This window comes from Dama dama, chromosome 9 (genome assembly GCF_033118175.1).
Source record: "Dama dama isolate Ldn47 chromosome 9, ASM3311817v1, whole genome shotgun sequence".
Taxonomy (NCBI): Eukaryota; Metazoa; Chordata; class Mammalia; order Artiodactyla; family Cervidae; genus Dama; species Dama dama.
Window position 1 is genome coordinate 63,516,792 of NC_083689.1, and position 27,147 is coordinate 63,543,938.

At 41.7% G+C, this 27,147-nt stretch overlaps 2 protein-coding genes and 1 non-coding gene across 4 annotated transcripts in view; 2 read left to right on the forward strand and 1 right to left on the reverse strand.

The window, feature by feature from the left end:
* Positions 1-425: 425 nt before the first annotated feature.
* Positions 426-3,746, reverse strand: TIGD6 (tigger transposable element derived 6). Its single transcript, XM_061151717.1, is given in 4 exon segments — positions 426-2,585; positions 2,587-2,892; positions 2,974-3,057; positions 3,059-3,746. Coding segments are annotated over 4 exon segments (1,560 nt in total). The 5' UTR covers positions 3,112-3,746; the 3' UTR covers positions 426-1,468.
* Positions 3,747-5,939: 2,193 nt separating this feature from the next.
* HMGXB3 (HMG-box containing 3) overlaps positions 5,940-27,147 on the forward strand; it is a 61,267-nt gene continuing 40,059 nt past the window's right edge. The window contains exons 1-7 of one of the 2 annotated variants that reach the window (XM_061151719.1): positions 5,940-6,446; positions 9,700-9,838; positions 10,725-10,899; positions 14,144-14,641; positions 15,955-16,053; positions 21,229-21,360; positions 25,254-25,660. In XM_061151719.1, coding sequence (XP_061007702.1) covers positions 9,702-9,838; positions 10,725-10,899; positions 14,144-14,641; positions 15,955-16,053; positions 21,229-21,360; positions 25,254-25,660 — 1,448 coding nt within the window. In that variant the 5' untranslated portion in view covers positions 5,940-6,446; positions 9,700-9,701. The remainder of the gene's footprint in view (positions 6,447-9,699; positions 9,839-10,724; positions 10,900-14,143; positions 14,642-15,954; positions 16,054-21,228; positions 21,361-25,253; positions 25,661-27,147) is intronic. The other variant, XM_061151718.1, reaches the window with a different exon arrangement.
* TRNAC-ACA (transfer RNA cysteine (anticodon ACA)) lies at positions 15,443-15,514 on the forward strand. Its single transcript has one exon. It is a non-coding gene; the product is annotated as a tRNA-Cys (tRNA).

Genomic DNA, 27,147 nt, shown 5'->3' on the forward strand with positions numbered 1-27,147 from the left:
AAAGGAAAAAATATCCATAATAAGGTTTTTTAAAAAAACACATCTATTTAAGCATCTGCTGTGTTTGTTCTTTTGTTCAACATGGAAGTGGTATTTTCTATGATTAATCTGCTTTATACATCTGTTTAAATTAAGTAACTACAGGAAGAAAAGTCACTAAATTGCTATGGATTTCTGAAATAGCCATAAAATTAACCTATGGCAGGGAACCACACTACAACAGTAACAGGTATTGTGTACACCTTCTAAAAATGAACCTGATACTTATCTGACTCATGACGAATAGATACTAGGGTTTCAAAGGATATTAAGCATGCCTTTTTATAGGAGAAAAACTTTTAATATAATTTTTAAGTTTATTTTTTATTTTTAATTGGAGGATAATTGCTTTACAGTGTTGTGTTTAATACAAATTTGATGATAAATTTATACAGCTTTAAGTAACTTAACTCTGCTCTCACAGACTCTTTGAAAAACAAATACAAATGAACAAGGGTGATTTATGGGCTTCCCTGGTAGTTCAGTGGTAAAGAATCCACCTGCCAGTGTGGGAGATGCAGATTTGATCCTTGACCTGGAAGGATCCCTTGGAGAAGGAAATGGCAATCCACTCCAGTATTCTTGCCTGGGAAAGCCCACGGTCAGAGGAGCCTGGTGGGCTACAGTCTATGGGGTCACAAAAAGTTAGACATGACTTAGCGACTGAACAACAGCAATGAAGTAATTGTAGTGAAGGCAAACAGTGTGCCCTTGTATTAATGACATGGTCCAGGCTGGGTTATCCACTGGTGTGCAGAGGACCACTGTGGATTATCCGAATAATCCAAACATTCTCACACAGGTCATTTCTCTTATAAATGTTCCTCACGCCTTGCCTGGGTTTGAGAGGTACACCGGTATTACCATGCTTTCCAGGTTGTAGCATGTCTCCTCTATCAGGCACTTTATTTCCCCATACTCTGGCACCCTACTGATAATAATCCTGAAGTACTAAAAGATGCTTTGATAGGCTAGATGGCTCTTGGTAATTCTTTTGACATAGATGTACCTCTACTGAATACTTGGTAGGGCATTCAGGAGGATAGCTAAGAAGGTTCTGGAGTTACTAGATCAGCAGGAAGGAGTTACAGCTCTAGAGTAAGAACAGCTGATGCTTTTTTTCTTTTTCTGACAGTTAGTGATTGGGAGTATTTAGATGGCTAGTTAAAAAGAGAAATGGTAGAACCCAGCAGGACCAGTGGTTCTCAGGCACGGGCCTTGGACCACATCAGCATTGGCATCGCCTGGGAACTTATTAGAAATGAAAAGCCTTGGGTCCCAAATTCCATTCAAGAAAGTTTCTTGATTATTTCAGAAAACTGGAATGTTGTCATAATATTGCTCAAAATTTAAGTTCAATATCCTATCTAAAGAAATTTATTCTTATAAACTACATCCTCTGAATTAAAAGAGGCAGTTAATTGCTACATTATTTTGTTTGGAGGAAATCTGTAATTTTGGAATCAACAAGAGTTTGCATCACTCTTCTCATTAAATATTCTTCTATGCCATTTAGCTGTCCAAAAATGGCATCAGGAACACCAGCACAGGTGGAAAGGAACCATCTAAGTTTCTGTGCACTTGAGATGGCCTCTGTGATGGTGATTTTTGGCTGCTGTGGTAAAGATGCCTCCCCCTTTTCTTCACTTACAGCTTCATCAGTACTTTGGCTGGCTCCCATGTCCTGGATTACCTCTGTGTCCAACAGCTCCTGAGAGATGATGAGGTCATCGTCTGCAGTGACAAAGTCTTGGAAATTTATTTCATTTGGGACACAGGTGGCAAGAGCCACCAAGTGCCACAACTTTTCAGTGGCAATACCTGGTTCACCGGTGACTGTTTCTGTGTCAGAATCTGTCAGCTCCACAGGGACGATGACTGCCTTCTGCCAGCATTTCACCACTGTGGACAGCTTGACTGACCACCATGCTGCAGCAATCATGTCATCAGCCTGCTTGATGTCCACTTTTTCTTTATCCTCACTGCTGTTGAACTTGAGGAGGATCAGTTGTAGAAGGTGGCCCCTGTGCAGCACTTTCATGGTATGAATTATGCCAAGGTTCAGTGGCCGCAGGACGGCAGTACAGTTTGAGGGCAGAAACCACACCTGACTGCTTTCTAAGCGTGGAAGAAGCATGCTGTGAGCAGAGCACTTGTCGATCAGCAGAAGGATCCAGCATTCCACCTGCTTCATCCTGGCATCCACTTGCATCAGCCACTCATTAAACAGATCCCGTGTCATCCATGCCTGCTGGTTGGCTCAGTAGTCACAGGGGAGGGAATGGACATTCTTGAGGCAGTGTGGGTTGGCTGACCTACCAACAATCAACGGTCTCATTTTTTCAGTTCCTAAAGTGCTGCAACAAAAGAGTGCTGTCAACTGCTGCCTCGCTTTCTTGTCCCTTCGACAATGGCCCCCTTTAGCAGCAAGTGTGTGCTGGGGAAGCAACTGGAAAAACATTCCTGTCTCATCAGCATTAAAGATATCGTCTGGGCTGAAGTCAGCAACTAGTTTTATGATTTCCTCTGCATGCCACTTATTAACTGTTCATTAATCTCTCACTCTCCCCTCTACAGACTGCTTCCAAAGAAATTTAGTGGCGATCCTGAAGTCTGTTCAGCCAGCCCACACTTGCTTGAAAATTGTCATAGCCAAGCATATTGGCCAAGTTTAGTGCTTTTTTCCAAATGACAGAACCAGTCACAAGAACGTTTTTGGCAAGGATTTCTTGAAACCAGGCAAAAACACCCTTATCAATGTCGTCATAAAAAGCATTCCTTATCCTTTTCTGCTGAGGTCCCATACATGCCTCCTGCATCTTTTCTTCAAATTTGGCACGATCCTTCAGTATTCTGGCCTAGAGAATTTCATGGACTATATAGTCCACGGGGGTCACAAAAAGTCAGACACAACTGATTGACTTTCACTTTAACAGTGTAGACAGAGTAGAAAGAGTAATGCCAAATTCTTTTGCCACATTGCCTTTCCTCTTGCCTGAGTCTACAGCTTCCACAACTCATTTTCTCCTCCAGGGAGGACTGCGGATGCTTCTTGTTCCCCTTGTTTGCCATATCTGTAGAATGAGGGCCAGGCCACAACTACCAAGGCTGTGTCTGTTCCTCTTCTTGGCTTGTTTTGCTACAAGTGTGGAAAACTGAGAAGACAAAATGGAGTGCCTATCAGGAACCAACGATAATGGATTCCCCCTAAAAGATGGGTTCAGATTTTTTAAAATCGTATTAAAAAATGATAAGGCCAAAGTCAAGAGAAGATGGGATTCATGCTACTGACTTATTGTAGAGATTACTTATACAGATTCATCATATTAATAGAATGTTTGAAATAGAAGAGATCTAGTCAAGTTTCCTCAGATTTTCTGAGCCTTCATAAAAATAATAACTGTGTCTGCTCTGTCTGCTATGAGGCTACACTGAAATAATAGATGGTAAAATCTCTGCAAATACCAATGCATTATATAAATTCAAGGAATTATTATCAGGCTCATTTCATAGATGCAGAAACTGAGGCCCAGGGAAGGGACCTACCCAAGTTCATATAGCTCAGATTTCTTGACTCAGATTAGTGCTATTTCTGCCAATCTATAGTCCTGCTTGAAATCTCACCACAGTGAAATCTTTATAGCTCTGTCACCATGGTTTGGAAGGATTTTTCACTGTGGGAAGATGTTTCTGGTAGCCACACATTCATTTAATAAATAATTACAGGTGCCTAGTGGTGAGGATACAGTGATGAACAACATTGTCAAGGTTCCTGCCCTTATGAAATATACAATGTGATGTAGGGAGATAAACAATAATTGAACAGACAAATTTGTTAATCCAGAGTGTGATATGTGCTATGAAGGAAATAATTCAGTGGTAGCAGTTTTGGTAACTTCCTGCTTAAACCTTTTATCATGAGAATCCTCTGAGAACAAGAGAAGCTGCTGTACTTTAGGCTGTGAGACGTCTGCCACTACCTCCACACATGTCTATCCATTCATGACATCCTCTCTGTGCTAAGCACTGGACTTGATGTCAGCCATACAAAGATGAATACAGCATAGTGCCTACCACTGAGGACATTACTAGGGAAGCAGGGAAGACAAAATTATAGAGTGTATGGAGTACTTTAATAGAGGCTACAGTGTACTGTGGAAGAACACAGAAGTGGGATGATCAGCTGGGTGGGACAGAGATGGGCAGTGTACTTCTAAGAGGAAACAAGATTGATGTTAGGAGTTAAAGTATAAACAAATAGGAATTCATGAGGTAGAAGAAACTATGTGTAAAGGTAATGAAGTACTGTAGAAAATAAAAAGGCATTGTCGGGGGCGGGGGGGAAGTGTCTTTGGAGGAGAAAACAAGGATCTTGGGATAGTAAGAGGCCTTTAGAGTTTTGTGTTTTCGTTTGTTTGTTTTTGGAATGACATGATCAGATTTGCACTTTAGAAAGTCTTTTGGTTGCAAGGTGGAGTACCTAATGGGTAAAGTCCATTTTCCTAAGAGGTGGCCCTGAATCTGAAGATAAATGCAGGCTAGCCTAGTAGGCCATATATAGTTGGGATATGTTAATTTGAGTGCAACAAGAAACTCCTGAAGGATTTTAAGCAAAGAAAAAGATGACTGCTGTGTGAAGAATCGAATGGAAGGGTGTCAGAGAAAAAGGAGGAGACTAGAGGCTGTTGCAGGAGTCCTGATGTGAGATAATGGTGGCTTGTTTTAGAGTAATAATGGAGATGGTAAGAAGTGGTCGGTTTGGGACTATGTTCTTTCAGAGCTTCCTGATGGATTGGATGTGAGGTGCAAGAGGAGTCAAGGATAACTCCCAGATTTCTGGCTTGAGCACTTATCAATGGAGTGAATGGTGATGCCATTTACTGAAATGAGTACCAATTATTGGTTCTTTGTAAACATAACTTGCTATAAATACTTGACATTCTTAATACAGCTTATATGTGATGGGACTGGAATTCAAACCCAAGGAAGCTCAGCACAAAGCTAGCATTCTGCATACTACAGAGTGCGATATAGCTTGTTCTGGGAACAATACCAGTACTGAGAAGGGATGTGGAAGAATGACTCAGAGCCAAATCAAGACCTTGGAGGTCAAGATAAATTTGAATTTTATTCGAAGTAAACAAGAGGACACTGGAAGGTCTTAAGCAGAGAGTGACCTAATCAGATTTACAATACAAGAAGATATGTTTGCGTGTTGTGTGGAGAATAGATTGCAGAGGGAAAAGAGAGGAGATTGGAAGAAACTGCGTCAGTCCAGGCAGGTGACTAGGAGAAGGCTGGTGATAGTGGTATAAGGAGAAAATAAGCAGATTTGCATAGTAGTAAGAGTGCAGGGACTTGTACCAATGTAGGACGATCTGTCACATCGGCAGGAAGGGACAATTCTTATCTGAGTGCACATGTCATTCAGTTCCATTTGAATCCGTCACAACCACTACTGTGCGTGGGACGGGGGGAGAGACGGATTGCGGGCAGATCACTGGGTGAGGAGGACGGCTTGATGACACGCTAAGAAGTAACAACCCTATCTTGAACAAGCGGTGACAGAGCAGGAATGGGGTCATGCCTTGTTGGCATCCCGTGTTGGGGGATCGTGCTGAGGCTCCTCTGGCCCGACTTAGCTTTGACAGGAGAGGCGGGGCCTCGATCCCCGCCCTCGGCACAGCCCCGCCCCGTTTACCTGAACGCCCTACGGCAACACCCGAGGGGCCGAGGGCGTCCAGCGCGGGCGGCCGCAGCTTCCTCCGTCTCCCGGAACCTCTAGCAGGAAGCAGTCCGTCTTCCTCAGCAGCCCCATTCTAAGTCTCTAAGCAGTTTCTATGGGCCCGCCCCTCAGTCTGAGACGGGACTACTGCGCTTGCGCGAGGGGTCGCACGCAGTCACGCGCCGCCGGCCTCTTCCGGTGCGCCGCGAGGACCGCCGGGACAGGTCTCCCTGGCGATTCGAGGTGTGCTGCTGGTGCTGCCGCCACTGCTGCGGCTGAGCCGGTGCCGCGGTGACGCCCGTGTCCCTGCTTTCTTCCTCGGGTTTCCCGGGGCTTGACCCCCGGGGCCCTCGGCAGGCGTCATTGAAGAGCCTGCGCGGCGAACGTGTGCTTCCACACCCTCCCTCCACGACCCCATATCGCGACTCCGAGGAAGGGGAGCGAGAGGGGCTGTCGCGACTCCGCGCCGTGTGTCGCCGGGCGGGGCCGCGGGGCCGGGGCTCCTCTAGCCCCCGGGATGCGCGCGCGAGTCCTCGTCTCCACTTACTTGCTGCCACTGCCACGACTGGAGCCGCCTCTCGCCGACAGCGGGGAGCGCGAGTGCGCCGGCCAGCCCCCTTGTCGAGCCCCCTGGCCGGGCGCCTCCGGGAATGTGAGCCGCGCGGCTTCCACGCTTCTCCAGGTAAGTCCCGCCCTTGAGCGCGGCGCTGCACGAGCTGGGAGCTGCGGCTCTCTGAACGCTGTCGCCTCTTCCTCAATTTAGGAGCAGTGTGCGTTAGTCTCCTCCCGCATTCGTCTAAGGCCCATAGGCCAACCGTGTCCCACAGCTGTGCTGTCAAAGGCCATTTAATGAGGGTCCGAGGGGTATCTGATGGGATAGTGAGTGTGTGTCACATATTTCAAGTATTACCTTACTTTTCTTTTACAAGAGGAGAAAACTGAGGCTTCGACAGTGAGAGTAGATTGCTCAAGGTCATAGAACTTTGTGCGCGTGCTGTTAAAGTGCGTGAATTAAATTAGTACCCTGATCTTCTGTCCTCCAGAGCCCTTGGTTTTAACCCTTTATATTATCTTGGCTTTTTTTTTTTTTTTTTTTGCATTGCTGTACTGGGGACTAGGATCTGAAAACACTTTTGAACCCAGGCTTAAGCCAGGCTAGTCAAACAAGCCAAAACCCAGGGTAGTCTCTTCCTGCCCCTAACCCTCAATGTGTTTGTATGACTTTGTTTTTTAACTTGTTTTGCTCTGCGTGCTAAAACCCTTTATGTCATTCTTTACAGAAGCTCTCCTGCAGTGATTGCTTTTCTCTGTAAGACTCAAGGGCTGAGGAGTCAATTGAAGGCAAAAAAAAAAAGCACATCCTCACATAGCTTTGGTTTGAACCCTTGGGTCCTTTACTCAGTGAAGGCACTGGTCTGTTTCTGACCCAGTCGAATGTGGGTTATGTTCTTCTCTAGAGTTGTGCTGTAACAGAAGGCTGGGGTTTTTTTTGGGGGGTGGGGGGTTATGTTTTCTAGTGGTAAGTGAAATCATTTAGAGGTGGTACAGAAGTAGAACTTTAGGAAGTGTGTTCTTAGCCTTCAGTATATCTTTAAAAATTAAAAGTGAAATAATTATCTGCATTTTTTGGGAGAGAGTATTTCCACTTTCACAGCATTCTCAAAGGTGTTCTTGCCTCTCAAGGTTAGGAGCCACAGATTTCAGCGTCTTCAGTCTTAACTTGAGGAACAGCAGAATTTTAGGGTGGGAATAGACTTACCTGAGATCGCTTGGTTAGAATTTAGACTTGGATCCAGGTCTCCTGACTCAACATGCAGTGCTCTTTTTCTCATTATAACTTATCAGATACTTCATCATTTGTGGAGTGAGTTCTAAATTGAAATGTGAGTGGACCTTGTAATATACATAGCAGTTCTGTGTTTACTTACACAGCTCCTTCTTCCCAGAATCCTAAATTATCTTCTCACAGATTCTCTGGAGCAACTGTATTATTTCTTGTACAATGAAGTTTCTGGGAACCTTTCTGCGTCCAAGGATTGAGTCTGTGGGTAAAACTCCAACTTAGAATGTGGCCACAAATAAACTAACTCTTCTTGAACTAGTCATTGAAATTTTTTTGTAATGCCTTCCTTTCCCTAGGAAAGGCTGTTAGTAGATTATCTGTTTCTTAGACCAGTTTTGGAGAGTTAATGTCTGTCTGTCAGATTACTGTTTACACCTGAGTGGTTAAATACCTTAGTCACTAACCATATGTGGCTATTTAAACTAATTACAATTAAATAAAATGAAATCAATTCTTCAGTCACACAATCTGTATTTCAGGTGCTCAGTATCTATAAGTAGCTACCATATTGGAGGAGCACAGATGAAGAACATTTCGATCATTTCAAAATGTTAATAGAACAGTGCTGATTTAGAATGTTGCTAATAGAGATGGGAGCAGTGTAGTGTAATGGAAGAAGGCTCACAGTTGAATTTTTGAGTTAAAAAAAAATCTGCTTTTCGAGTCCCTGGATGTGGTGTCCCTTTGGGCAGGTCATTAAGCATCTCAGTCACAGCCTATTCATCTTTAATAATGAACCCTTTTTGTATAGCACTTTGCTGTTCCTTGAGCCTTATCACTGTAAATCTGTGGTAAGGTGGGTGAGACATTGGTTTTTATTATTTAAAAAGAGAATTGAACATAAAGCAGCTTAAGGACCTATCCAAAGTCACACAAGCTGGCAGAGTGTAAAGAAACTTCCTATATATTGGCACTTATTACACATTTGAATGAATGAAAATCAATGAAGCATTTTACTTAAGGCATGAAACATGAGGGAGCATCCAGAAATGACTCCTGGCCAAGTATTCACCTGTTACCATAGAAAGTGAAAGTGAAGTCGCTCAGTCGTGTCTGACTCTTTGCGACCCCATGCACTGTAGCCCACCAGGCTCCTCCATCCATGGAATTTTCTAGGCAGGAGTACTGGAGTGGGTTGCCATTTCCTTCTCCAGGGGATCTTCCCGACCTGGGGATCGAACCCTGGTCTCCTGCATTGAGGACAGATGCTTTACCATCTGAGCCACCAGGGAATCAGCCCTGTTACCATATGGAATTCTTATAACATGGGGCTAATAAATCTTTGAGTTGAAGGCTTACTGAGTGTCTCATGAGTGAATATAAGTGAAAGGGCTAAGCTAGTGATCCCAGATTTGCCTAGTCAGGGGAATCACCTGGGGCCCTTGTTAAGGATGTTGTTGAGTAACTGAGTCATGTCCGACTCTTTGTCATTTCATGGACTGCAGCACGCCAGGCTTCCCTGTCCTTCACTGTCTCCTGGAGTTTGCTCAGACTTATGTCCATTGAGTCGGTGAGGCCATCCAACCATCTCATCCTCTGTTGCCCCCTTCTCCTCCTGCCCTCAATCTTTCCCAGCATCTGCTCTTTGCATCAGGTGGCCAAAGTATTGGAGCTTCAGCATGAAGGGCTTCCCCAGTGGCTTAGCAGGTTAAGAATCTGCCTGCATTGCGGGAGACACAGGAGATGAGAGTTTAATTCCTGGGTCAGGAAGATCCCCTGGAGGAGGAAAATGGCAACCCACTCCAATATTGTTGCCCGAAAAAATCCCACAGACAGAGGAGCTGTGGCAGGCTACAGCCCAAAGGGTCAGAAAGAGTCAGACATGCCTGAGCAACTAAGCACATGGCACAAAAATCTTGTTAAGGATACATATTGCCATACCCTTTAGAGACTCAGATTAGAAGGCTGAGGTGGAATCCTAAAATCTGTATGTTTAGTAAGTCCCCCAGGTGGTGCTGAAGATTCATCCGCTGAGTTTGGGAAGTGACTGAGTCTTAAGGCCCTGGCAGAGATAAGGGATCATTGGATTGGGAGGCTGCTGTCCCCTTTCAGGTAGATTCTTGACACTTGTTTGTGTTTGACTTTCCTCTAGCCATGGATGCATCATATGATGGTACTGAGGTAACTGTCGTGATGGAGGAAATTGAGGAAGCCTACTGTTACACCTCCCCTGGGCCACCCAAGAAGAAGAAAAAGTATAAAATACATGGAGAAAAGGCCAAGAAACCCAGGTTAGCCAACACATTTTGGTAGCTGGCATTTATAAACAGAATCTGCTTAGAGAGCTCTGTTGAACAAGAAGACTTTAGACTGTGTCCAGATTCATTGAGGGTGCCATATCAGTTCTTGAAGTCTCCTGATGGGTAGTGGGGTTGGGGGGAGAGGGAGTTGGGGAGTAGAAAGTGGCCAGTTGATGTTAGCAGTTGTTATTCCTTTCCAAATTTTGGTCCTGTTTCTAGGCTGTAGCAGGAAATAGGCATACAAATGGTGGGAAGTTTTGTACAAGAGAACCACATCCTGCATTATTAATACCACTGTTGTCTAAATTTTTAATTAGGGCATCAATAAAAATATGGAATTATAAGTAGCACCAATGATACCTATAAAGAATATCTAGATTGTAGCTCTAATCTCCTTCTTAACTGTGAACTCCCCAGACTTGGGCTCCCAGCTCTGGGTCACTTTGATAGGTCTGCTTGCTTCCCTCTCGGCCTCGGCTAGGTGCCGTTTACCAATGAGATCACCAAAGGCTGTGTAGGAGGATGTGAGTGGTAATCAGTCCTCTAACCTTTTCCTGAAAGTGGAATGACAGAACATTTGTATCTGTTTTTGCCTGTATTGGGATTTAAAGTCTGTCATCCCTGCAGAAAAAGTGGTGGTGGTGAAGTAAACCGGGCAAGCCTTTGCTTCCAGGTTTCTGGAGGGAGAAACCTCCCGTCATTTACCCTCTGGGGGTAAATTAAATAATAATTTAAATGCTTCTTTGCTTCAGTCTCTGTTTACAGAAATGCTTTTGAAATGAAAAGCTGGGTTTTGTATTTAACTCTTCACTACTCAAATATTGTAGAATTTACTGGTTGAGGGAGGGGAAAACTTATGAAGTCCTTGTTTCCTCAGGTCTGCTTACCTTCTGTACTATTACGACATCTACCTGAAAGTGCAGCAGGAGCTCCCCCACCTCCCTCAGTCTGAGATCAATAAGAAGATTAGTGAGAGTTGGAGGCTTCTCAGTGTGGCTGAGAGGAGTTACTACTTGGAGAAAGCCAAACTAGAGAAAGAAGGTCTGGATCCTGTAAGTAATTTTTTTTTCCCCCTTCAGCTAATACTTCCATTGCTCTAGTGGTGAGACTTGGGGAATCCAACCTTTTGTTCTCCTGTTTTCTTCTCTTGTGAAAACTTTTAAGTTGAGTCATTTTTACCTTTCTTGAGTCTGATATTGTCTCTTTCTTTTTTTTTTGGCTGTGCTGCATGGCTTGCAGGATCTCAAGCCGACCAGGGCTTGAACCTGGGCCATGGCATTGAAAGCACTGAGTCCCAAACACTGGACTGCCAGGGAACTCCCTCTCTGTTTCCATTTCGATGATGCCCCACACTCTCTTGTACTCTTTGCTTGCGGCAGTACATTATCTCCTATGAGCCTTAGGTTCCTTTTCTGAATTTTGGCAAAACTTGGAGCCTCTCGTCCTTATGAGTAGTTAGTGTTCCTTTCCCTTCATCAAGTAGCTTCTACAGACATTTTCCCTACACCATGGATTTTCATGTTATCAGTTGAGTGTGAATGTTATTAGTTTGTGTTGTGTTGACCACTATCACTTATCCCATAATCAGCAATCAGGCTTGTGAGTTTAGAGGTAGACACAGCTGCTTTATATAAGACTATGTTCTAGCACTGGTATTGAACTATTGAACGAACAGTGTAAGGCTAAAGCTGAAGTTCATGGAGGAGACTAAGCCTTTGAAAGTTTGCATTTAAGAATAAGCAAGAAAGCTCTTTGGTTTGTGTCTGTCAGCCATTTTGTTATTATTGTTCACAATAATAAAATGTACTGACAACTATTAGTACTGCTTTTTCTTTTAAAAACTAAAATTCCTGCAGGAAAAATAACCTTGTTATTGTAAGCTGAAACTTTTTCACCGTGACTCCTTTTTTTCCAATTGAAACAAGAGTCTCTGACTTTTTTGATCGTGTAGAGCAAAGGTTCTTCAGGAATGCAATGACAGTGTTATAGCAAAACAGGTTATGTTTCCTTTAGTGGAGCCCATCTGCCACTGACCGCCGTTTAGAATAGTTTGTCCTTGTTGGCTTGGCATTTGTCTTAGAAGAGCTCTGTGTTACCTACCGTCTGGGAGATGCCACTCTGCTACTCCTCTAGATGATGTGTTTGTAAACTGTGAGTCTAGGAAACAATCCCTGTGGAGGAGAGGTGGAGTCTAGGAAAAGTACATATATTTTCTTTGGTTTCCCCATTGTAAAGTCACAAACTTTTTGCCCATGATACAAGAAAATTTTACCTAATCCTGAAGTGATTCGGTTTTTAATTTTTAAAAATTTTTCAATTTTTTGGCCGTGTGGGATCATAGTTAGCCCGGCCAAGAATCGAACCCATGCCCATTTTATTATAGAAGCACAGAGTCTCATCCAGTGGGCCTCCAGGGAAGTCCCCTGACATGGCTTTTAAAACTGGCTGTTATTATAGGTCCTTATTAGGACTTAAAAAATTTAAGTAGATCATCTATAATGATTTTTCTTTATCCATATGTAAATTTGTATCTACCATCGTCTCCACCACTATCCCCAAGATTATTATGAGTAAACTAGCTCTAATATTAACTAGCTGTAACCTTGAAAGAATCATTTAAGCTTTGAATCCTGCTTTCTTTCTTTGTAAAATGGGGATAATAGTATCTGTTCACAATGTTTAGAATAGATAATGTAAAACACCTGGCTGAGTTCTTGGAACATATTGACTTGGTCAGTAAATATCACTCTTTAGTAGATTAAACGTCTAGTGACCATGTAATAAGAAAAGGTGACATTTAATGAGCATCTGGGATGTACCAATGCTGGGTGAGATTTTATATGCTATTTGACCTCTCCCCAATTACCTGGTGTGCAGGTGGGACCCTCCTACCTGCATACTGTGGGAGCCTGTTGGAGACCTTGTGGTGGGCTGTGTCCCTTGCAGCTCCTTAGGTCCATTGCCAGGTTGTGGGGCCCATGGTTGCAGTGTCATTCCTTACAGTGTGTAAGATGAATGTCATTCAGGCTGCCCTGGTTTCTATGGGCTTGGATTTGCTGATAAAGTCCAGACCAGCCTTTGTATTTGCTACCATTTAGTTTTGTTCTCTTGACCTGTTGGTTTCAAAGGGTGACTTGAGAATATCATTTCTTCATTATCTCTCCAGTAAAGGCTCCATAATGGGTTTGGACAGTTTGCTTTCAAGTTTCACCTGAGTGCTTCCTTTGTAGCCTAAGAGTCTCATCCACTTCTTTTGATTTTTTTAAAGATCCTTTTGTAATTGATTTAGTTCTTTTTAAGTGATGCTTCTAAAATTAGTTTTTGGTCCATTTAATTTCCGTTCTCACTTATCTGTTCACTTTTAACTTTTCTATTTTCCTTGTTGGGTAACTTTCAGTTTAAACTGAAAAAATACAACACAAGCACCCTTTTCTTGGTTCCAGGTAGCCATGCAGAGCTGTGGCTTCTAGTGTTCTAGTACCTGGTCTTCTAGCTCCTTAGAAGACCTGGCCTGGAGTCTCAGTCTTACTACTTACTAATTGTGTGTTTTGGGAAAGTTTACCCTCCTTCAGTTCCCTCATTTGAGAAATGGGCATGATAATAGTACCTAACTTAATAGTATTGCTTTTAAGAAGTATTTTCTAAACCTTCCTAGGTCAGTGTTAATGTATATATTCTCCCACCTCCCCCAGTATTCATGTCCTTATCATATAACCACTTCCCTATACACATTCTATTATGAAGCCTTCTTTGCAAGTCTGGGAGAAGCTCTGATGTCAGAATTCTTCCTTGCTTCCCTGAGATCCAGAGTGGCCTATTGGTTTGTATCTTATGCTTTAAATGTTTCATTGAGCATTATACATCCTGGCATCTAAAGCTACTTTAAAATCCTAAAGTGTCAGAGCTGGAAAAGAACTCATAAATAGCCAGATTCAGTTCCCTTGTTTTACAGATAGGGCAGCAAAGCCTAAAAAGGGGAAAGAATTTGTTCAAGACTCCACCAGATCTGGGATTTCAGCTCACAGTTGCATGATGCCAAGATCAGTGCTCCTTATAGAATCTAATCCACTTTCTGTCTCCTTTGTGACTGAGTGAGTAAGTTACATTGGCTAAAGTGTGATTCAAATGAAGATGACATTGCTGTTGGCAGAGGTTGACCCTATCTAAGTCATAGGTCAAGAGAATGGAATCTTTCCGGTTCTTCTGTGGGGAAAAAAAAGCTTATATGTGTATATCCATGTGGTCTTACTCTGTTTATCTCTGCTTGTCTCCCTGACCTGGCTTCTTCATCGTCAGAACTCTAAGCTCTCTGGATTGACTGCTGTGGTTCCGGACATCCCAGGTTTCCGCAAGATTCTCCCTCGCTCAGATTACATCATCATCCCCAAGAGCAGCCTGCAGGAGGAGCGGAACTGCCCTCAGCTAGAGCTGTGTGTGGCCCAGAACCAGATATCCCCCAAAGGATCATCTCTTGTGTCCAACACTGCCCTGGAGACAGTGCCCGGCCATGCAGGCATGGCAGAACAATGCCTGGCTGTGGAGGCCTTAGCTGAGGATGTGGGGGCCCTTGCCCAGCCTGGTGCTGTACAGGAGATCGCCACCTCAGAGATCCTCGGCCAGGATGTGCTCCTAAATGAGGCTTCCCTGGAGGTAGGGGAGAGCCATCAACCTTATCAGACAAGCCTGGTTATTGAAGAGACCTTAGTGAACGGCTCATCAGACCTCACCACTGGAAGCCTGGCTGTGCCCCACCCCCAGGTGGGGGAGAGTATGTCTGTAGTAACAGTCATGAGGGTAAGTGACAGGTGCTGTGATTTTGCTTTACCTGAGAGTTAAAAAGGCAGCTAGTCCCATGCAGTTTGATTCTGTAGTAGTGGTAATTAGGAATTGGTGTGGCACTTCTGAGTTGGACTGCAGTCCTCTTGAACCTTTTTGCCCCTAGGCTTGGTCCAAAGTCCTTTTCAGTTTCTTAGGCACTCTCACATCTCCTCTTGCTCAGTATAGCCAGTGTTTTCTTCACACGAGATAAGGTACATTAGCAGGAGGGATGGGAATGATATTTGGTCTGTCCATGAGTCAAAGCCAGGATCTGTTAGGCTGTTAGCATTGGTTAGGATTTTATGTTCCCTTAGATTGTTTCAGCAAACACAATAGCATCTTGAGAACTGTTCAGGAGGGATTGTAAATTGTCTTCTTGTGCACAGAGTAAGTAGAAGAAGGAAGTTCTTTTCACAGCCAGGTTGATTGGACTAATAGCTGAGAAAGAAGGGGGAGGTCTCTTCCCAGTGGTTTTCCAGTCATGCCCAGTTGAGGGGAAAGAGCAGTGATTTCAGTCATCCCACAGCGTGGACCCTGGAAGTGAAGAGTTGGGGAGCTGCCACCAGGCTGATGGCATCCTCAGAGAGGTAGTTGTCCTACTCAATCTAAGAGGACCAGCGTGCAGTGGCCCCTGCAGCCTGGATGGATGACAGCAGATAGCCCTCCAAAGGATTCCTTGCCAGGCATAAATTTTATTCTTTGTTGCCGCAGTGCTATATACAGTAAGGAAGCATGCCATTGGCCTTGTTAAGGTAGATTAATAGGTTGCTAAGGGCTTCCCTGGTAGCTCAGATGGTAAAGCGTCTGCCTACAATGCAGGAGACCCAGGTTCGATCCCTGGGTGGGGAAGATCCCCTGGAGCAGGAAATGGCAACCCACTCCAGTGTTCTTGCCTGGAAAATCCCATGGACTGAGGAGCCTGGTAGGCTACAGCCTATGGGGTCGCAAAGAGTCAGACACGACTGAGTGACTTCACTTAAGAACGTTTGACAGGGTCACAAGAATTGGTTTCTTTGACTGTTTATGCGATCTTAGGAGTCTTAAGTATCTTAACCTCAGTTTTCTCATTTGTAAAATAAGGATAGCACATTCCCTGTGATAGTGGTTTTTTTTGTCCTTAATTAAACTTTTATTTTGAGATAATTGTAGATTCATACATTTTCTTGATGCATCCACTGGGTAAGCATGTTATCTCTGGTTATTGGACTTGATTGTCTTCAGCGTTATGAGTGCTTCTGGCTGTTCTTCACTCCATCTCAATAAAACTGTCTTCTCTCCTGTCCCCGCAGGATTCCGGTGAGAGTAGCTCCTCTGCGCCAGCCACACAGTTCATCATGGTGCCTCTTCCTGCCTACTCGGTTGTGGAGAACCCCACCTCCATCAAACTGGTTAGTATGTGGGGAGTTGATGGAGATTATGGCTCCGTAAGAATTCTCTTTCAGGTGGTTTTCTAAAATTGTTAACAAACTTAGGACACGGGGACTGGCAGAGATCTCAGAGATTTTCTGGTTCAGATATTCTTAACTGGGGGTGAGGGAGCGGGGGCGGGTCTGTGAATAGAGTTCCACAGGATCCTTGAGCTCCTCAAGTTACATACAAATTTTTCTCTTTGAGAAAGTAATTTCCTGGGATAGGTTCCACGGCTTTTATCATATTTTCTGAAGTGTAGATGTAGAAAACTTGAGAGATCACTGATATAATTGAGTCCTGTTACTGTGCAGGTTAGGGAAAAGGTCCAAAGAAGAGAAAGGACTTGTGATTCAGGGTCACTGAACTGTGAAACAAGGCAGAGCAAGGACCCAGGCCTTTGGATTCTCAGTGTTCTTTCCGTCACACACGGCAGCATGTGGGCTGAGACTTTGTCTCAGGGTTTTGTGTAGGGCCTCCAGTAAACTGTTGAGTAGAAGTGGTGTGAGCCAGCATCTTTGTCTGTCTGTCTTCTTAGGGCGAAAGTATTTAGTCTTTCATCATTAGCTTTTTGTAGGTTTTTCATAGATACCCTTATCATGTTTAGGAAGTTATTCTTGCTGGAAGTTTTTAACAGGATTGGATATTGGATTTTTGTGTGTCTTTAGAGATGATTGGGTTTTTTGTTTTGTTTTGTTTTGTTTTGGTTTGTTAGTAGGATTATTAGTATTTTCCAAGTGTTAACTCTGTATTCCTAGGGTACCGTCACTTAGCAATGATATATTATCCTTCTAATGTATTATTGGGTTGGATTTGATAACATTTTGTTGAGAATTTCTGTATCTATAGCCATGAGGGATATTACTGGTCTCTTAATTTTCTTATACAGTGTTTTTCTTGTTTTAGTATCAAAGTTATGCTACCTCATAGAATGAGCCATGAAATATTTTCCGCTCTTCTGTTTTTTGGAAGAGTTTTGTATAGTATTGGCGTTATTTCTTCCTTAAATGGTTAGAATTACCAATGAACTCATCTGGGCCTGGAGATTTCTTTGTGGGAAGGTTTATAATGGCAAGTCCAATTTTTAAAATATATATAGAACTATTCAGATTATCTATTTTGGAGTGAGCTTTGAAAGTTTGTCTTTCACAGAATTTGTCCATTTCATCTAAATTGTCAAATTTATTGACATAAAATTGTTCAAAACATTCCCTTACTCTTTTTTTAAAAACCTGGTAAAATATACATAATGAAATTTACCCTTTTAGTCAATTTTAAGTGTACAATTCAAGTGCTATTGATGTTAAGTATATTCACAGTGTCATGCAGTCATTACCACTATCCATTTTTGGAACTTTTTCATCATTCCAACCAGAAACTGTATATTAAACAGTTACTCCCCATTCCCTGGCCCTGCTTTCTACCCTAGGCCCTAGTAATAGCTATTTTACTTTATTGGAATTTGTGTATTCTGGGTACCTCAAATAAGTGGAATCATGCAAATACTACCTTTTTAATCTGACTCTTTCATTTAACATGTTTTCAAGGTTCATCTATCTTATGGCATGTATCAGAATTTCATTCCTTTTTATGGCTAAAATATATCCCATTGTGTGTGTATACTACATTTTGTTTATCCATTCATAAACATTGTTGGATATTTGGTTTATTTCTACCTTTTGACTATTGTGAATAGTGGTGATATGAACTTTGGTATAAAAATGTCTGAGTCCCTGTTTTCAGTTCTTTTGGATGTAATACCCTGAGGGTAGCATTGCTGAATTATGTGATAATTCAGTGTTTAAAGTTTTGAGGAACCTGTGTCCTTTTAATGTCTATAAAGTATGTAGTGATTTTCTTTCTCCATTACTGACATTGGTAATTTGAGTCTTCTTTCTTTTTTCCTGATAAACTTGGCTAGAGGTTATTGATTTTATTGCTCTCAGAGAGGGAACGTTTGGCTTCATTGATCCTCTCTATTGTTTTTCTGCTTCCTGTTTAACTCATTTTTGCAATGATCTTTATTATCATCATTCTGCTTGCTTTGGGTTTAATTTGAGTCTTACCTAGTTTCTTAAGGTAGAAGCTGAAGTTGTTGGTTTGAGACCTTCTTTTCTAATATAGCTGCTTAGCGCTTAATTTGCTTCCAAGCACTACTTCGTGCTTCTCTTGTGGCTCAGCTGGTAAAGAATCTGCCTGCAATGGTTCAGTCCCTGGGTCGGGAAAATCCCCTGGAGAAGGAAAAGGCTACCCACTCCAGTATTCTGACGTGGAGAATTCCATGGACTGTATAGTCCATGGGGTTGCAAAGAGTCGGACTTCCACTTTCAAGCACTACTTTAGTGGCATCCCATGAATTTTGGTAGGGTATGTTTTCATTTTCATTCAGTTTGAAATGTTTTCTAACTTATTTGACCCATGAGTTATTTAGAGGTGTATCACTTTCCAGATATTTGAGATTTTCCTGATATCTTTCTGTATCAATTTCTGATTTGATTCCATTGTGATTAGAACTTTGTAGTTTGTATAAGACTTGAATCCTTTTAAATTGATTGTGGCTTATTTTATGGCTCAGAGTATGGGTTCTCTTGAAAAATGGTCTAAGTGCATTTGAAAAGAGTGTGTAGTCTGCTGTTGGATGGAGTGTTCTGTACATTTCAGATTAGGTTGAGTTGATTTATAATGTTCCTTACTGATTTTCTGTCGACTGTTTCAACTACTAAGAAAGCATCCACCAGTCATTGTAGATTTATGTATTTCTTTTTGTAGTTCTATTAGTTTATGTGTCATGTACTTTGACTGTTACTAAGTACATAAACGTTTAGGATTGTTAAATTCTCTGGATAAGTTTATTGCTCCTTTATTAAGAAATGACATCTCTCACACTATTGCCTGTGAAATCTACTTAGTTCTGATATCAAGCTTTCTTTTGATTATTGTTATTAACAAACTATATCTTTTTCCATCCTTCTACGTTTTTATAGCTTTGTATTTAAAGTACCTTTTTGGTAGACAACATATAGTTTGGCTGTAGACGTATCTGACTCTCTCTGCCTTGTAATTTAGGTATTTAGTATTTAGGCACTATATATTTAATGTGATTATTAATATGATTTGGTTTAAATATGTCCTCTTACTTCTTGTTATATTATTTTGGTTATGTTTTGTTATATTTTCTTTTGAAATGCTTGAATATTTTTTAAAATTTATTTATTTGTTTTTGGCTGCCCTGGGTCTTCATTGCTGCATGTGGGCTCTCACTAGTTGTGGTGGGTGGGTGCTACTCTGTAGCGTGGTGCTCCGGTTTCTCCTTCCAGCGGCTTCTCTTCTTGCAGAGCTAGGGCTCTAGAGTGTACGGGCTTTAGTTGTTGCAGCTCCTGGGCTCAGTAGTTGTGGCACATGTGCTTAGTTGCCCTGAAGCATATGGAATCTTCCCGGACCAGGGATTGAACCCATGTTCCCTGCATTGGCAGGTGGATTCTTAACCACCGGACCACCAGGGAACTCCAAATTGAATATTTTTAACGAATCCATTTTATCTCGTTTATTGGTCTATGGCCTATTTATTAACTTTGTCTTTGTTACTGTATTGGTTTTTTTTAGGATACATGGTTTCTTTTAGGTACATATATTTAACTTGTCATAGTCTGCCTTTTCCTCTTAAAATTCTCGCTACAGATAAACAATACTAGGTAAGAAAGTTGTAGTAAATTATTTTTCCTGAGCCTTTCCTCTTCAGGAAATTAATGTTCTTTCATGGTCTAATAAATGTTAATCAGGCTTTTCTAGAATTACTTAAGAAGGCAACATCAGCCTTGAACACTGGCATTATTTTCTAAAGTCATTTCTGTAAGCTGCTGTTGAGGAGTATTTCCAAGTTGGTGGTGATTTATTTATGGAACTAACTTTTCTCTGGGAATGTATTCAGAATGAATATTCTGTGTGGGGCCACAGTCAGAGAAAAGAGAAATGTTTTATTTTCCGTTAAGAATAGTCTCACAAACTCTTTGTTCCTTAAGACATACCCATTAAGCAGAAAGGGCAAGTGGTTTTACAGACGAGGAACCCAGGGCCCGAGAGCAAGGTGGACACCCCAGCTCACTCAGTGTGTCGGTGGCGAAGCCGGAGCCCACATCCTGTTCCCTGGCGCCACCCAACTTCACACTCATCCCTGATTTGCCACCACTGTCATGTCCCTTTCTCCTCAGGTGTTCTGGCCAGAGGCAGCCTAGAGGCAGCTTGGTGTTTCCCAAGGGAGGTTTTTGCTTTCTGGCCAGGCTAGGGAGACAGGGATTAGTAGCTGAGTAAGCCGTTTATAAGTGACCGAACAGATCTGACAGGGAAGTGTTTTCTTTCCTGCATTAATCAAGAAATGGAGCGTGGCTAATTTCTATTTGTAGCTGAAATGTAATACATTCTGTTCAAAGTGAAATCATCAGAGATTATGTGTGCCAGTGAGTGAATATATGTATGCAAATAATCAAATTCTGTTGAGTGTCAAAGGACCTGGTTTCAACTGGAGTTCCCTCTCTTTTTTTTTAGTGACTGGACTGTTTTTATATCTTTGAATCCTAGATTCTAGGTTTTCTGATTTTTAACTAATAAGAATGAAGATGAAGCAAGTTCTTTGATGTATGGAGAGCCATAGGGTGCAGCAGGATGCATGGAAGGAGTTTTGACCAGGAATCAAAAAGATCTGTCTTCTAGGCCTGGCTCTGTCCTTGAGTCCCAACATGATTCATGATTTGAAACAAAGCGTTTAACCACTCTGAACCTCAGTAGTAGTAATACCTACCTCATAGTACTGCTGAGAACTTTAAATGAGATATCGATAGAGTGTTTAGCACTGTGTGGTACTTCACCTAATTAGTTAGTTGTAACTATCATAATCTTTATTCTTCTGGTACCTAACTCTGTAACCCTAGGCAGTTGTCTTTCTTCATTTGCGTTCACTTTCTCCATTTCTGAAAAGTGAACTAATTAGTTGTGTTTTAGGGTCTTTCCAGCTCTGACCTTTTAAGACCATGAACTGGCTGATTTTTTGCAAGGTGGTATCCTCCTGCCATTGTTGGGGTTATACTAATCATCAGGATCTAAGAGAGATTAGATTGTACTATTGATCCTGACCTTTTTTTTTTTTTTTTTTTTTTAAACAGACTACTACATACACCCGACGGGGCCACGGGGCGTGCACCAGCCCGGGCTGCTCCTTCACGTACGTCACCAGGCACAAACCGCCCAAGTGCCCGGCCTGTGGTAACTTCCTTGGAGGGAAGTGGGTCCCAAAGGTAAAGCCCGTTGGCCATCACTGCTTCAGAAACCCCACAAAGTAAACTGGCCGTTCCCCTTAGGAGCAGATGACTTAAATTAATGTTCATTTAACTTTTCTGATGCTGCAAATAAGTCAGTTTCTTTCTTTTTAAGAAGAGAGAATAAAATGTTATCCATAACCTCCATCCAAAGAAAAGCCATTGTTAAGATTTCAGTGTCTGTTAAGATTTTTTCTAGTCTTTATCTGTGGATATAGAAATTCTGTATATTGTCTTTTTTCTTTCACCATACCGTATCATTAAATATTCTTCAAAAACGTTATCTTTAATTGGTTCATAGTTTTCCATGAATGACTATACTATGTTAAATTATTCATTTCCTGTTAGGGTCACATTTTTAGCAATCCACCCTCCACTCTAACTGCTTAGCTATTCATAAACACAGGGCACATCTCATTCCTTAGCTCCAAGTTCTTTTAGTTTCATGTGGAAAGTGTTAGTTGCTCAGTAGTGTCTGACTTTGCAATCCCATGGACTGTAGCCCAACAGGCTCCTCTGTTCATGGGATTTTCCAGGCAGGAATACTGGAGTGGGTTGTCATTTCCTTCTCCAGGGAATCTTCCCAACCCAGGGATCAAACCCAGGTTGCCCATATTGCAGGCAGATTCTTTATCATCTGAGCCACCATGGAAGCGTACTTAGTTTCCTATAGCTTCTATTAAAAGTGGAGGTCTTTAACCCAATATTCAAGCTCTGCCATAGTTTAACTTGCCAAGTAAATGGTGCTCAGTAAATAAATGAGCTTCAGAGCTGTGCCCCTGTGATGTTCAGTTCAGAACATGTTTTTGGTTACCTGTTGTATGCTTAGTACTGACTATAAAGCATACATACTTGTCACATTTTTAATATAAGACTATAAATTATCTAGGGACAAAAGGACTAAAATAGAAGCGGTTTTATAGAGGAGATGGTTTGGAAAGAGCAATAGAATTTGGGTAGATCGAAAAGGAAAGAAAAGGCATTGTATTTGTGAAAATAGTTTAGGCTAGGATTGTGTTCATCATGTGTTTCAACTCATGGTCCAAACTTATTTTCTCTATAGAGAAAACTTACATAGTGTCATACTTACTAAGTTCCTTTGGGGCATTTTCCACAGAACATTTCTCAGAAAATTATCAGGATAGTGACTTTTGCCCTCTGGCTAAGTATTGAAGTTCAGGATAGCACCAGTTTTGGAGACAGAATAGGTTAATAATTAAGAATATAATTCTGGAGTCAGCTTCCTCAGTTCAAACCCCTACTTCTCAGGTATTTAACTTTGTAACCTTGGGAAAGTCATTGTACATTTCTGTTCTTGATTTAGGCTTCCTTTCACTTGTAAATAGAAATTAACAATATTACCTACGTCAGTAGGGTTGTTGGAGGGGTCAGGTGAAATTACCCTTGCAAAGTGGATGGTTCATTTCTAGTGTAATTATGTATTCAGTCATTGTAGGGGTGCACTGCTCCCATTGTTGGCAGTAGTATAATTGTCTCTGTTATTGCTGTGAACATTAACACTTCAAGGGGCAGGAAATACCCAGGGCTTTGTGGAGTTTTTGTGTTGTTGTGAAGCCATTTCATTTATTCCCACCCTAATTATTCTCCCAAAATATACTTCCACAGCTGCGGTAGGAAGATTGAATTGGGTAGTAATTGAACTCCTCCTTGGCCCTTCTTCACTGATGCACAGCAGATCTGTCAAATGACCTTGTTTCCTGTGTGAAATAGTCTAACCGATCCTGTGCATAATCTGCTTCAGATTCTGTTTCGACTTTGGCTTTCTTTCCTTTTTCATTTTGTCTTCTCCCCTCTCTTTTATTGAAATAATTTTTAAGCCATTATCTTTCTGAGATTGAATTCATGACATGCATACAGTTTTTTTCTTAGCTGCTTGTCTCCTGTCTTTACTTGCTAAGCCAGAATTTTTTTCTCCAAGGTTTTTCCAAGAATTACTATGTAGGGATTTCCCTGGTGGTCCAGTGTTTTAGAATCCACCTCCTAATGCAGGAGACACAGGTTCAGTCCCTGGTTGGGGAATTAAGATCCCACATGCCTTGGGGGCAACTAAGCCCATTCACCAAAACAAAGCTGATGCCGCCAAATAAATAATAAGTAAATATTTTTAAAAAAGAATTACCATGTAAAGAGCATGTACTGTGACTTCTAAGTCTCCTTGAAACAGAATAAGTGTGAGAAGAAAAAGGGTAACGTTGTAGCATAAATGCATTTAAAATTTTAGAGATAAAAGTGACTTTGGTTATCATCTAGTTCAACTCCCAGTTTCCAGCTGAGGAAAAATAGATTGAGGAGAAATGACTTGTTAGATTCACATTGTTAATTATGCTATTGCCTTTTCCACTGAACCAAACTGCAGGCATTGCTGTGCTGTTAAGCTGCAGAATCTTAAGATTTCTTGAGTTCTGATTTTTGAAGGAGCAAGTATAAATAGTTTCTGAAAGTTTCAAATATGTCCATGCCATTCAGGAAATGACTCACCTTTTCTTATATTGTTCTGGAGTTCATACTGGCTAAAATTAGCCCAAGAAACATGTGGCACAGTTCCCAGTGAGTTGGACGGAACAAAAGATGGTATATAAGGCTCTTTAGCTCAAGGCCTCACTCCTATAGCAGTAATTGAGGTCTCTGCATGGGGAACTGGTAGTATTTGTCTTCCATCTTGAAAGAAAGTGACATCTAAAAAGGGTACGCTGAGTGAAGGTAATGTGAGATCACTAGCTCAAGGTTTTTTGCTCTGTTTGCTTAAATTACTCAGTCTTCCTGCAAAGAGTTTTTGTCTATAGCCTACTTAGTGGGCAACATTTTGCTCAAATATCTCATGGTTTAACATGTCTCCTGTTTTTCTGCTGACTTCCCTCTTGAGCAGTCACGAAGCTGGGTACACTTTACTAAGAATGTTTCTTGTCCTCATGGTTTGTCCTTGTGTGTTAGAACCTAAGAATGCTTTATTAGAGATTTCTTAAAGGTCGTCTCTGTTGGTTCTTAGCCAGAGGCACCATGTGGCCCAGAGGGACTTTAGAAATGTCAGGGGTTCTTGGTAGTCACTGACTGGGAGACAATACTGAAATTTAATGGCATTGGCCACAGGTACTGAGCTTCCTGAAAAATGCAAAGAGGGGTCCTGCTCCTCCTCCATGAACAATTAAGTCTCCCAAAAGGCTGTCTTCCTGCGGTTGACCCAAGAGCTCTCTTTTTCCATAATGGGAAATGAGGAATCAGATGAAGCTTGCCTCAGGTGACATGAACAGTTACGAGGAAGCAGAGCCTAGACAGAACCCAGCTTTTGTGTTTTGTCTTCTAGTTTATAGTGCCTTTCACTATTCATGTGGAAGAAAAAACCTCTGAGAGACATTCTGGACATAGCCACTGTTAAGAAATTTTTTTAAGGAGTAGGCCTTGGACAGTCAGAGGTCAAGGTAAAAAATGCTAGCATTTGTTTGCTGAAACCTAAAGAAACATGTCATTAAGAAATTTATTAGAAGAATAGGTTTATCCTAACTGTAGCCTTGAATATTATGGTGAAAGGAAACTGGAATCAGAAGACTTAGGTTCAGGCCAGTTTGTTTGCTGAAACCTAAAGAAACATGTCATTAAGAAATTTATTAGAAGAATAGGTTTATCCTAACTGTAGCCTTGAATATTATGGTGAAAGGAAACTGGAATCAGAAGACTTAGGTTCAGGCCAGTTTTATAAAACTTGGGACCTGAAGTCAGCCTCTTCCTCTCTCAGCCTCAGCTTCTTATCTGTTGCCTATACAATATTGTTATGAGGATCAAATGAGAGAATATTTGTAAATGTGTTGTCAGTTGTAAAATGCCACATGCATAAAAGGTTTTCTTATTTTTTCTAGGAAAAGCCAGCCAAAGTCAAAGTGGAATTGACTTCTGGTGTCTCCTCCAAAGGCTCTGTGGTTAAAAGAAATCAGCAGCCTGTCACCACTGAGCAAAATTCCACTAAGGAAAATGCTTCCAAACTGACTCTGGAGAACTCAGAAGCTGTAAGCCAGCTCCTCAGTGTAGCTCCTCCAAGAGAAGTGGGTGAGGAGAATGAGTGGGAGGAAGTGATCATCTCAGATGCCCATGTTTTGGTCAAGGAAACTCCTGGGAATCATGATACAGCAGTCATTAAGACGCCAGTGGTCAAGCCTGAGGTCTCTCTGGGGACAACTGAAAATGACAGTCCTGGACTAGATGTGCCACCGCCAGCCGAGGGGACCAGCACCTCCGGTTCACTCCCTGCTCCTAAAAAGCCTACAGGGTAACCCCGTGTGTTTATACATAGCATTGCGTTTAGAACAGCAGCTTGTGAAGTGCCCTGTCTTGGTTTTGTCCATGTCTTTATAGCATTCCTGAGAGAGGCAACAGAGCCCAATTCATGGTTTCTATGTTAGATACAGAAACCAAGGCCTAGAAACATTGATTTGCCCTCTCTCCTATACTCTGCTGTCTTTTCACTACTGTCTTGGTCCTTATACATCTCTTCTTGTCAGTCTCCCTTTATTGTAGAGTCTTGCTAGTACAGACTGTGGGCAGTGTTACAGCCCTAGTATCCAATCCTGGCTCCTACATTTGGAAAGAGAGGCATTATTAAGGAATCTTATGTAAAGATGCCTGTCCTGGTGGTCAGAGAACTAAATTCTGATTGTGACTCTTTCCTGGGCTTCTATTTGACTGGGCACAGTCACTTCATACCAATTCTCCCCCTCTGGAAAATTTTGAGTTGGGTCTTCTTAAAAAAAAAAAAAATAAATCATATCCTCAGTGCCTGATCATACTGCCTGAAAAAGATCACATGTAAAGCTTTCAGATAGGAGAAGTCCATAAGTATAGGCTGTTTTTCCTCCCTTTTTTAGAGGTTTAACTGGATGCTCTATGTAGCTGCTTTCCAGAGGCAGCTATCATCTTACAATGGAAATTCCTTATTTGTTTATATCAGTGGTTCTCAAAGGGGCACAGTGCCCCAGGGGATATTGTGGCAGTGTTTGGAGACATTTTTGGTTGATACAATTGGGGAGAGAGTGCTACTGGCATCTACTGATAGAGGCCAAGGATGCTGCGAGACATCCTGCACTGCCCAGGACAGCCTTTTGTGCCAGAGAATTATTTGGCCCAAAATGTTAGTAGTGTCATGGTTTAGAAATTCTGGTTTATATTATTATGATGAAATTTTTTATTGTTGAATAGAAAATATACTTAGTTCAAACTCCAAGATGTAAGAAATACATCCTGAAAAAAATCTTTCTGTCCCATACTTCAGTGCTCCGTTCCCATTTACCAGAGACAATATTCCCAACTTTGTGTTTTTAGAGATAATCTTATCTTATATATAAACATATATGTATATATCTGTGTATATATATATATCTGTATATATAAACAGTAGTGTGTTTGTGTATTTATAATAGTATTAAGTTTTTTAAGTCAAGATATTAAAATATGTATGTTATGGTGACATTTGTGTAAAGTGGGAAAAATACATGTGATGTATGTATATACAGAGTTAACTCTTGAACAAACATGGACTTGCATGGTGTGGGTCCACTTACATATGGATTTTTTCCAATACATACATACTATTGTACTACATGGTGTGCAGTGGGTTGAATCTGTTAGATGGGGAACTCTGGATATGGAGGAAGGGCTGTGCAGTTATCACTGAGCTTTTGAGTACGTGTAGGTCAGTTCCCCTAATACATGCTGTTCAAGGTCAGTTTGTGTGTGTGTGTGTGTGTTTTTTCCCCCACC